The 12,059-nt window shown below is 37.0% G+C and overlaps 1 protein-coding gene across 1 annotated transcript; it reads left to right on the top strand.

The window, feature by feature from the left end:
- The first annotated feature begins 2,495 nt into the window (after nucleotides 1-2,495).
- Nucleotides 2,496-11,750, top strand: LOC149194234 (ACT domain-containing protein ACR4-like). The gene is made up of 3 exons (XM_089407591.1): nucleotides 2,496-2,627; nucleotides 8,829-9,047; nucleotides 11,400-11,750. Exons 1-3 carry the CDS (start codon nucleotides 2,496-2,498, stop codon nucleotides 11,748-11,750), a joined length of 702 nt encoding a protein of 233 aa, XP_089263717.1.
- Nucleotides 11,751-12,059: the final 309 nt, after the last annotated feature.

The following is a 12,059-nucleotide window of genomic DNA, read 5'->3' as shown; positions in this document are numbered from 1 at the left end:
AGTCATGCATGAGATTCTTCGGCCAGTCATAAGCTCTGTGGATCCGATGGAGTGGGCTTCCAGCGACAACAGCGAGATTCTTCGGTCCCTCTTGATGAGATCAAAGGATCAGATGGGGTTTTACAGAAACAGCAGCACTGGTGATCATCATGAGTAGTAGTAGGTCAATAAGGAGCTAAAGATTCTTTTATTTTAGTTGTTGTCTGTGTATTTGTGATGTATTTTGCCTTTGCAAATTGAGTACAGTGGTATCCATGAGAAATCATGTCCAGGAAGCAAGCAATTAAATGTCTATGAATGCAGCATGTTATGTTCCTCTATCAAGAAGCCACATTTTGCTTGAACTGTAATGGAACAATGGCAATTTATATAATGGTTCTGATTCCTTTAATTCTTTTCTTTCATGGTTTCTTAATTTTCTGTATGTCAAGTATGACTTCGCGCTTTCATTTCTTTTCTCTGTCATGAGAATCTCCTTAAGCCATGGATTTTCTTTATCGATGGGAAACAACCATAGAGCTGAGATGGTTCAAAGAGAAACTAAAATGGAATGCCAGTAAACGAGTAGAATTCACAGAAGAGGCCAGATCGCCATAGATACTGCATTGCCAGTAATAATAATAAACATGCCATTTCATCCAGATCCTTCAAAGAAATGTGAGGGTGCAATCTTCTGATCGAAACTAGCAAAGTCTGCTGAGCGTTGTTAAGAGCACACGTAATGAAATTCAAGCTTGCAGAATATTAAGGAAATTTGATTACTAAAATGTTTTGGAATCTGCAAATCAAATTAAATTGCCTGAAAGTTATATCGTAATTCAATCACCTGAAATTTATCATAATTACAAAGATGTTGAACACCATTTAGCACTGATATTTGCCATGCATGAAGAAGTCTGCAATTTTTTGTGTCGAAGAATAGCATTCAAGTCTAATGGGCTCAGAGAAGTAAATCTAGGATTATGGCACGAATGCTTATGCAACTGCGTGAGTGAACTCTCTGAATTCTGGCATGGGGTTTTTATCTTACTCATCCTTTGCATCCAATGACCAAGGAGGGGAGGGGAGGGGCGAAAGTTGTTTCTTTATTGATCCATTCTATACCCACCTTTGAGTTTCCAAAAATGTTTGGAACCAATATGACCAATGTTATAAGGGATGCCTTCATAGATAAAGGCATTTCGCCCCCTCCAAAGGCCCCAGAATAGCAAAAATTGAAGGTATTTGTCCTCCTTCCCCAAATCGAACCAATATCCGAAACATGTTAAGCTCCATTAATTTAACACAAAAGCTACCTTGATTTATGGAGTTGCAGCTTTTCTTAACTTATGGAAACCAACTGCAGTAGTTTCCTTAAGTTAAGAAAATCAACTGCAATTACTAAATTAATAATTGGGAGCTACTAAAGTGGTCCATTACTTTGATCTCATCTCTACCTTGATTTGTGGTTTTTCTAACACATAGCATTTAGAAGCTTGATGGAAGCTTAGCTATATGTTTATATGTTGGTCCCCAAGCTCCTATCTCAACCCCCTTCAGTTCTACACCATCTAGCTGAGATAACAGAGCTCGGAAGTGCCTTCAGAATTTTGTGTTCTTTTGCTTGGACAGAAGCTGGAGTGCTGAAGGAGAAGCTTGTGGACTGTGGCCTGCATCAATACATCACCAATGGCTGGAGGTAACTCGTATCCCTGAGCAATAAGGTTTAATGATTCTTTGAGTTTATTCCGCATGCAGAATCATTGTTAAAATTGTAGAATATCTAACAGTTGGTATCATAGCCTTTATTTATCTCTGCCTTGGTGCGATTAGAATACTTTGATACAGGGATTAGTTTGAAACCTGCAGTGATTTATTTACTTTTAGCTTCAGAGCATTGTACAGGGTAGTTTTCACTTTGGTATGGACTAGATTTTACGGTTGTCTGCGTTTCGATTTTGAAACCGCTTCCTGCTAGAGAAAGAGATACATGTGATTCATTGACTCATATATGCGGAGATTAGTTCCCGCAGAGCTTTATCATGTATGCTAATATAGATCCGATCATGGATCTGCAAGGTAGCAAATTGCTACATTGAAACTGAGATTTACCTTAACATAGAGGTATGTAGAAAACCATAGCCCTGCTCATATGACCTTGTGATGTTTTGGGTAAATAATAAATATCGGTAAATTACTTCTGAGCAGAACACAAGTAGAAATTGGCAAATGATTAGATGACATCAGATAATCAGATTTCTAAATTTCTCAATTGATACGTTCTTGCTGTCGTAAATCATAATCTTAAATTAAATAAGCGACAGGGCTTGCTATATTTTCAGTTTCTCGATTTTATTGGTGGCGGCCATTAGTGTATTATATGAATGGGTTTTTCATATAATTTTGATTTTGTCCCCTTCTCTGGATAATCAATGTTGGAATTTATTGGTGGCTTTCATATCGTTATTGTCCATGGGGTTATAAGGGTTGTTTTCCAAGTCTGTTTGTTCGTGGCCATGGAGATTGTAGAGAATTCTGCTTCATCCACGGAAGAAGATACCCCAAGTCTATTAGACCGTCTGGACTCGGGCTTGGCAGGCCAAATATTCAGTTACGTGGATGAGCCTATGGATCTTGCTCGCTTTACTGTAGTTTCCCGTTCCTGCCATCGATTTGGTTAGTAATCTAGATTTATCTCCGCTTCTATTGGTTTCAGTTGCATGCTATTTATATTCGAATGCATGGCGCTGTTTTCGAGTTTATGATAAGGGGAAATTCACTGGATATTTGATAAAATTATGTATGCTCGAAAAGTGTTTCTCAACCTGTCTTGAATGTCTTAGGTTGTGGAAATCTTTATTTTCTTATAAATATAAGAATATAGAGCGTAATATGTCGTTGTTTTATTCTGAATTCATTTCAATATTATTTATGCAAGTAATTGTCAACCATCTTTCCCTATTTCCTGTTCGTTTTCCTGTTGGTTTTATTAAATATTGAAAATGTCCTGCAATGTGATTAGCAGAATACCTGAAAGAGAGTTTACAAATAATCCATTATTGTTTTGTTGCCTAATACAATAAGGAATTATGGTTTAGCCTACAGAAGTCCCTTTATGGTAATTTCTTGTATGAGCTATACATGGGTATAGCTTGGCTTATTAATTTTTGGTATTACATTAATACCCAGGGTCTTAAGGTAAATGATAAGAGTTTCCGAGTTAACATAACTCTGCTAGCATACCCTGGACCGCTAATCTATATGCGGGATTATTTGTACCGAAACAATTAACATAGAATGTGGGGTATAAAGAATATATGAAAGAAGTTTATACCGCTATTATATGTAGGATCATTTGATCTGGATACCCGTGTTAATGGATTGCCGGAAGGACCGCTAATCTCGGTTTGACGGGTAATCTACGTGGGGAATTATTTGCCTTTGATTCCAAGTTCCGAAGTTAACATGATTGCTTGACACGGGGAACTTTGGCTTTGATATTTCAAATCGGTCTTACCAGCAATGCCACTGAGACCTGGATAGTGAAGTAGAGCCTAGACCAACCTATGTTGACACACTCAATTTGTGAGATGTTAAAGAAAAACCCGGTCAAAATATGTTGAGAACCACTGGACGAGAGTAAACTATTGGGTTATATACTGCTCCGCTCTTTCATCCATGTGTTGATGTTGATGTTTCCGTCCAAAATCATTTGCTATAATTCCAATTCTTAATAAATTATTGCATATATAGGATCATTAGAATTAAATTTTGTTGATAGGTTAACGCGAGCATTTCATAAGGGGAGACAACATCCCACTTATTTTTTACTGGATCAAGAATTTATATGATTTTTTTTGTTCAATGCAAAACTTTGCAAGCCCATACGCAATGAGCGTGGAGGCTTTGGCATACGTGCTCTTTCATGTAAGATTTATGGTACAGCTATAATTGTGGACGCTTATTGGGATTATAGCCTAAGAGGTTTCCTTTTGATAAAAATAAACATGAGATCTTTAAAAGTGTTATATGAAGTTTTTTTTTTTTTTTTTAATTATATCACTTTTTGAAGATCCAGTGCTCCTTAACCTTTTAAGGTGATAGAGCATTTTTATGGAAGAGTAAACTTGGCCATATTTTCAAATGGATGTCTTTATGTAGCAAGGCTTCGTGCAGTTAGCAGCCTTAAAGACTTGCACAATTTGTGTGTTAGCGTGTGCCATGCTATTTAATATATGTTTATATGATGATTCTTGAATTCGTTAGCTGCGTCTCCTAATTCCATTTATCTTGTGAGCAAAATAGCTTGTTTGCTGGTCTATTTTTGTTGGTTTATAAACTCCAGGTTTAGTTTATAAATTGAACAAGCAATTTGTAGTCATTTTCGGCAATGCTGACTGCTTTTGATTTTGCTGGAGAATTATTACAGTTTTATGGAGTTTATAAAATGTCATTTTGACTTACTCCTTTCAGTAAACATTATTTTTCTCTCTGGTTAAGGTTTGTTTATGCAACAAAATAATGTCTAGTGATCCATATGATTTTAATTAATTAGAGAGTAGCCACAACATCTTTAATTAAATAAAATTATATATTGATTGGCAAGATCACATAAAGATTATTTAGACATTAAATTGTAATTAATTACACTGAATATAATAAATTTTATCCCACAGGAATTTTTATTATATTTATGTGATTAATTAGGATAAAATTTCATAACCTACCCACAGGAGTTATGAATTAATAAGTTTTATCATAAAGTTGTATTAAATCTGTTTGAATTGAAAATTTAGCCCACAGGCAATTTTCATGTCATTTGATTCAATTCTTTTTAGCATGTTTTACATTGGTAAAACATGAAAGTTCATAAAGTTTTATTGAATCTGCTTGAATTGAAAATTTAGGCCACAGGCAATTTTCATGAAATTTGATTGAATTCTCTTTAGCATGTTTTACATTGGTAAAACATGAAAGTTCATAAAGTTTTATTGAATCCGCTTGAATTGAAAATTTAGCCCACATGCAATTTTCATGTCATTTGATTCAATTCTTTTTACCATGTTTTACATTGGTAGAACATGAAAGTTTATTAAGCCTCAACATAAGCATGTGTTTTTTATTTTGATGCAGTAGTACAACCTGCAAATTTCTCTGAAATTTGTTCTGACATTCCCGAACTTGAGGAAGTAATCTCGTTTGGTTGTTGTGAATCTGATATGGTTAATGTTAATATTAACACATGGTGGATTGATTCTGGATCAACAATTCACATTTCGAATTCCTTGCAAAGGTTTGCAAAACCAAAGGAAGCCGGTGGGAAGTGAGCAAAGCATCTTATCAGGAAACAAGATGGGCTCGCATGTGGAAGCTATAGGAACATGTTATTTAACTTTGAGTAGTGGTTTTGTTTTGGAGTTAGAAAAGACCTTTTATGTTCCAAGTTTTCAAGAAACTTGATCTCAGTTTCAAGGCTTGTACCTTTTGGATATTCCTTAAAATTTTCAGAAAAATCTTTCAGTCTATTCTATAAATCTGATTATGTTGGGAATGGTATTTTGTCTAATGGTCTTTACTGCATTAATTTACAAAACAATGTCACATATGATTCAATGCATGTTCACACTGGCACTAAAAGATGATGGTTATTAACACTTCTTCATTAATAACACATCTTCATTGATTCCCCTCTAGTCATGGTGAGCAATTGGTTTGCAAGCTCAAGAAGTCATTATATGGTTTAAAACAAGCATCCCGCCAATGGTATTTGAAATTCCATAGTGTAATTTCTTCTTTTGGTTTTGTAGAAAACATTATGGATCAATGTATATACCTGAAGGTTAGTGGGAGTAAAATTTGTTTTCTTGTTTTATATGTGGATGACCTTTTGCTAGCAACCAATGATAAGGGTTTGCTACATGAGGTGAGACGATTCCTCTCTAAAAGTTTTGATATGAAGGATATAGGTGAGGCATCTTATGTCATTGGCATTAAGATCCATAGAGACAGATTTCGAGGCATTTTGGGTCTGTCCCAGGAAACCTATATTAATAAAATTTTAGAGAGATTTCGGATGAAGGATTGTTCACCAAGTGTAGCTCCCATTGTGAAGGGTGATAGGTTCAATTTGAACCAATGCCCGAAGAACGACTTTGAAAGGGAACAAATGAAGAACATTCCATATGCTTCTGCTGTCGGAAGCCTAATGTAGGAATGTTGGGACGATGTCAGAGTGATCCAGGTTTAGACCACTGGAGAGTTGCAAAGAAAGTAATGAGGTACCTTCAAGGGACCAAAGACTACATGCTTATGTATATCCTATTTGAGGCTGCTTTACATGGTGTATGGCTTAAGAATTTCATTTCTAGGCTTAGAATTATGGATTCTATATCTAAGCCATTGAGAATATATTTTGATAATTCAGCTGCTGGTTTTATGGCTAAAAAAGTGGGAGTCGAAATAAACACATCGACATTAAGTTTTTAGCTATAAGGGAACGTGTTAAAGAAAATAAAGTGGTCATTGAGCACGTCAGCACTGAGTTAATGATCAATGATCCTTTGATTAAGGGCATGCCACAGTTAATTTCAAGGATCATGTATTGAATATGGGACTTGGTTCCATTATGCAGTTTTTTCATTGTATGGACAATGTTAATGAAATTCTTAATTATTGTGATGTTTTTTCTCATATTATGTGCACCTTAAGTTGATTTGAGAAAATTCATTTAAGAAGGACCGAGAATAAACATAGGGTTTATTCATTAAGAAATTGTTGCCACATAAATTATAATAAGAATAAATGCATAGTAATACATGGAAGGTAATACTCGTCCTTAGAGGACTTATCGCCATGATTCATGTATCTATTACTTAATACAGATTATCAATGGTTTTTAAGTTGAGACATTAAGTTTGGAAGTATGGACCAAGTGGGAGAATGTTAAGCTCCATTAATTTAACACAAAAGCTACCTTGATTTATGGAGTTGCAACTTTTCTTAACTTATGGAAACCAACTGCAGTAGTTTCCTTAAGTTAAGAAAATCAACTGCAATTACTAAATTAATAATTGGGAGCTACTAAAGTGGTCCATTACTTTGATCTCATCTCTACCTTGATTTGTGGTTTTTCTAACACATAGCATTTAGAAGCTTGATGGAAGCTTAGCTATATGTTTATCTGTTGGTCCCCAAGCTCCTATCTCAACCCCCTTCAGTTCTACACCATCTAGCTGAGATAGCAGAGCTCGGAAGTGCCTTCAGAATTTTGTGTTCTTTTGCTTGGACAGAAGCTGGAGTGCTGAAGGAGAAGCTTGTGGACTGTGGCCTGCATCAATACATCACCAATGGCTGGAGGTAACTCGTATCCCTGGGCAATAAGGTTTAATGATTCTTTGAGTTTATTCCGCATGCAGAATCATTGTTAAAATTGTAGAATATCTAACAAAACATGCCTCTATAGATGAGTAACACCAGCTTGCATTGATCTGGAGTCTCTGTAAAACATATATCGAGGTAGCAACATAGAAATGAGACCGAATGGATAAATTCATAACATACACATTCGATTTATGGCATACGTTGCACCTCCCAGGGCCCTGAAACCCTCGCGTGCATAAGCTGCTGTTCCAGGTGAGGACCTAGTTCCTCCATACAAACAATCCACAAAGCATAATCTTGTTTGGAATATTAAAAGTTCAAACCCTACAAAACCAACGCTTATCTTGCTGCTCACCAAGAGAGGAAGAAATGAAATCGTATATAACTTTAAGAATGATATGTTCCAGGAGTAAATCACCATAATGATCATCATCACGATTCAATGAAATACATACCTGCTAATGTCAATTGGTAGATATGTCGGAGAAGTCATCATTTATACCAAAGTCTGTCGTGCCCATCCAAATGCGATATAGTTGCAGAGAATCCCACCCCTTCTGTATACGTAAAATATGAATAATACCTTTATCATGAAGTTGTTTTATGATCTCATCTAGAGATTATATTCTCCCGGATCTCTACCAATCTTAGTCATCCTACTGAACCAATGAACTAGTGAATGTTTCCTATTATCCATCGTCTAGTCGTCATAAATCCTCTCCAAATATGTGATCCATATTTAAAGCATTTAGCTCCCTATTTGATAAAATTATTGCATTTTTATAAAAAGGGGAATTTCCATGGGAAGGATCTTTATGAAGTGTCCGTCTCACAACTTTCTTTGTTTACTTATTTATTTATTATTTATATATTTTCATAATTTTTTTATTGTAAATTATATTCGAATTTCATAAAAGTAAAAATGATTAATTTAAATATATTATCTTTACGCCGTAAGGCGTTTCCCTCTGAAATCCATCCCCATTTTTGCCTACGTGTCCTCCTTTGACGCCGTACAATTAGATGTTAGACGATTACAAACACTAGAACCGTCGATCAAAACAGTCACCGAGGCGATCCAGGTAATGAAGAGCGCGGGGTGCCAATCGCCATTCCAGAGGTAGGGTTTCTCCAATGGTGTTCTCCAGGCGGGCGTCAGGACTTGCCTCCCCTGGATCCCTCCACGCCGCTCTGGATCCCTCTCAATCATCCATGCAATATCCCTCTGAATCATCCATGCGTTGTATTGCAGAGGTTGGCAACAAACCCTTGCGTAGTGCCTTTGTTTGGAAAACTAGTAGGCTGCCATTAGACAAAGAAAATCAGAGGTATGAGTCCAAGGATCGAATCCATGGTGGAAATTTATTCAAATCCCTAAGACTTGGGATTCCCAGTGCATTCAAATTTGATCCTTTTTAAATTTTAGTCAGCTTAGTGTGAGTTTTGTTGATGATATTTTATGAATTCAGGGTATGCGACTGGAACTCTGCACCAATGACCGTGTTGGGCTTCTGTCGGAGGTGACTCACATATTTAGAGAAAATGGGATGTCAGTTACAAAAGCAGAGGTGTCAACGCGGGGTGATAAGGTAGCTGATGTGTTCTATGTGACTGATACAGCTGGAAACCCCGGTGATGCCAAGACAGTAGAAGTTGTTCGCCAAGAAATTGGACTAACAATCTTGCAAGTAAAAGACGACTGTATGCATGCAAAATCTCCTCCAAGGGAACCTGCCATCCGATTCTCCCTTGGTGATCTCTTCAAATCAAAGTCAGAGCGTTTTCTCTACAGTCTTGGATTGATAAAATCCTATTCTTAGATGTTGTATTTTGGGCCTCTTGCAATGGAATTAAGTAATTGCCTTTGAAGGTTGTATGTTTCTCTAAAAACCATCCTCGTTCATCTGTTTTACACTGTGACAATTACCTTGCTAAAGACATAAATTGGGTACAACAATGCCAGGATCTAGAAAGCACAATACCACTGGGATTTTCCAAATATGATTTGTTGATCATCGAACAGAAGACCAGCAATGGAGAACTATTCACCACACTGGCCGAACATGGCCCTGTCATTTGATGACCCAGGAATTGCGAAATTGACCTCATCATAGAGAAGTGTGCAAAATTGGTAGATCTGAAAGAAGATAGCACTAATTACAGTGGTGGTAGGAGAAAGGAACTAAATCCACCTAATCTAGAATTGCTTATACAAGTTGTACAAATTACAAGCTGATAAATAGTCTTTGTTCTACAAAATGACAACTCTCCAAACTACACAGGTAAAGACCATTGATGAATCACAGTGTTAACATAGATTCTAGTGCTTGACATAGATTCTTAGCACTTCTTGGCCTTGTAGGAAGTAAAATACTCCTTTTAGCCACTGGAGGTTTCCTTTGAAAAGTAGAAGTCACGATCCCAAGTCTATCTGCAAGAATTGGGCAGACTGAAGGAGAAGGCGTCGGATTCTGGACTTCTTGCTGAACATCTGAATTTGAAAGGTGTGTGATTTGGTAGGAGATTGGTACAGCACGAGATGACAATTTGGGGCAATTTCTGGTATTTTTTGCTTTCCTACATCGAATAGGAACTGCACCCCACCTTTCTGTTTAGAGATTCCTGGTCAGTGGTATGTTTTCGCTGGATCAGCTAATACAGTGCTTCCCCCTTCTTTCTTAAATCATTTGAATCCACTGGCACTTCTTATCACTTGCACTTCTTATACCGTTGTATTGATGATGTAAAATATGTAAATAATTGTATAGCAAATTCAATGGAGTTGGCCTCTGGATGATCATAGTTCATTGTTTGTGATCGACTTGACTGGGGGTTGGCCTCTGTATAGCTCTGTATCCTCTGTTTCTTTATCAGCCCATAATAATAAAAGTTTATTACAAATGTGTGTGGTGCTTGTTTGTGCTATTGTTCTTTGTATTATGTTTGGCACTTTTTATGAAGTAACCGCGATGATGATACTTCAGGTATTTCGTGGCAATGTTGATTTGCTTCAATGAAATACATACCTACTAATGTCAATTGGTAGATATGTCGGAGAAGTCACCATTTATACCAAATTCTGTCGTGCCCATCCAAATGCGATATAGTTGCAGAGAATCCCACCCCTTCTGTATACGTAAAATATGAATAATACCTTTATCATGAAGTTGTTTTATGATCTCATCTAGAGATTATATTCTCCCGGATCTCTACCAATCTTAGTCATCCTACTGAACCAATGAACTAGTGAATGTTTCCTATTATCCATCGTCTAGTCGTCATAAATCCTCTCCAAATATGTGATCCATATTTAAAGCATTTAGCTCCCTATTTGATAAAATTATTGCATTTTTATAAAAAGGGGAATTTCCATGGGAAGGATCTTTATGAAGTGTCTGTCTCACAACTTTCTTTGTTTACTTATTTATTTATTATTTATATATTTTCATAATTTTTTTATTGTAAATTATATTCAACTTTCATAAAAGTAAAAATGATTAATTTAAATATATTATCTTTACGCCGTAAGGCGTTTACCTCTGAAATCCATCCCCATTTTTGCCTACGTGTCCTCCTTTGACACCGTACGATTAGATGTTAGACGATTACAAACACTGGAACCGTCGATCAAAACAGTCACTGAGGCGATCCAGGTAATGAAGAGCGCGGGTTGCCAATCGCTATTCCAGAGGTAGGGTTTCTCCAATGGTGTTCTCCAGGCGGGCGTCAGGACTTGCCTCCCGTGGATCCCTCCACGCCGCTCTGGATCCCTCTGAATCATCCATGCAATATCCCTCTGAATCATCCATGCGTTGTATTGCAGAGGTTGGCAACAAACCCTTGTGTAGTGCCTTTGTTTGGAAAACCAGTAGGCTGCCATTAGACAAAGAAAATCAGAGGTATGAGTCCAAGGATCGAATCCATGGTGGAAATTTATTCAAAACCCTAAGACTTGGGATTCCCAGTGCATTCAAATTTGATCCTTTTTAAATTTTAGTCAGCTTAGTGTGAGTTTTGTTGATGATATTTTATGAATTCAGGGTATGCGACTGGAACTCTGCACCAATGACCGTGTTGGGCTTCTGTCGGAGGTGACTCACATATTTAGAGAAAATGGGATGTCAGTTACAAAAGCAGAGGTGTCAACGCGGGGTGATAAGGTAGCTGATGTGTTCTATGTGACTGATACAGCTGGAAACCTCGTTGATGCCAAGACAGTAGAAGTTGTTCGCCAAGAAATTGGACTAACAATCTTGCAAGTAAAAGACGACTGTATGCATACAAAATCTCCTCCAAGGGAACCTGCCATCCGATTCTCCCTTGGTGATCTCTTCAAATCAAAGTCAGAGCGTTTTCTCTACAGTCTTGGATTGATAAAATCCTATTCTTAGATGTTGTATTTTGGGCCTCTTGCAATGGAATTAAGTAATTGCCTTTGAAGGTTGTATGTATGGGCGATGGTTCTCTAAAAACCATCCTCGTTCATCTGTTTTACACTGTGACAATTACCTTGCTAAAGACAGAAATTGGGTACAACAATGCCAGGATCTAGAAAGCACAATACCACTAGGATTTTCCAAATATGATTTGTTGATCATCGAACAGAAGACCAGCAATGGAGAACTATTCACCACACTGGCCGAACATGGCCCTGTCATTTGATGACCCAGGAATTGCGAAATTGACCTCATCATAGAGAA

Source organism: Pinus tabuliformis, chromosome 2_2, assembly GCF_031772625.1.
Source record: "Pinus tabuliformis cultivar Carrire ecotype Pingquan chromosome 2_2, CPIR1, whole genome shotgun sequence".
Taxonomy (NCBI): domain Eukaryota; kingdom Viridiplantae; phylum Streptophyta; class Pinopsida; order Pinales; family Pinaceae; genus Pinus; species Pinus tabuliformis.
This window is presented reverse-complemented; position numbering and strand designations above follow the sequence as displayed.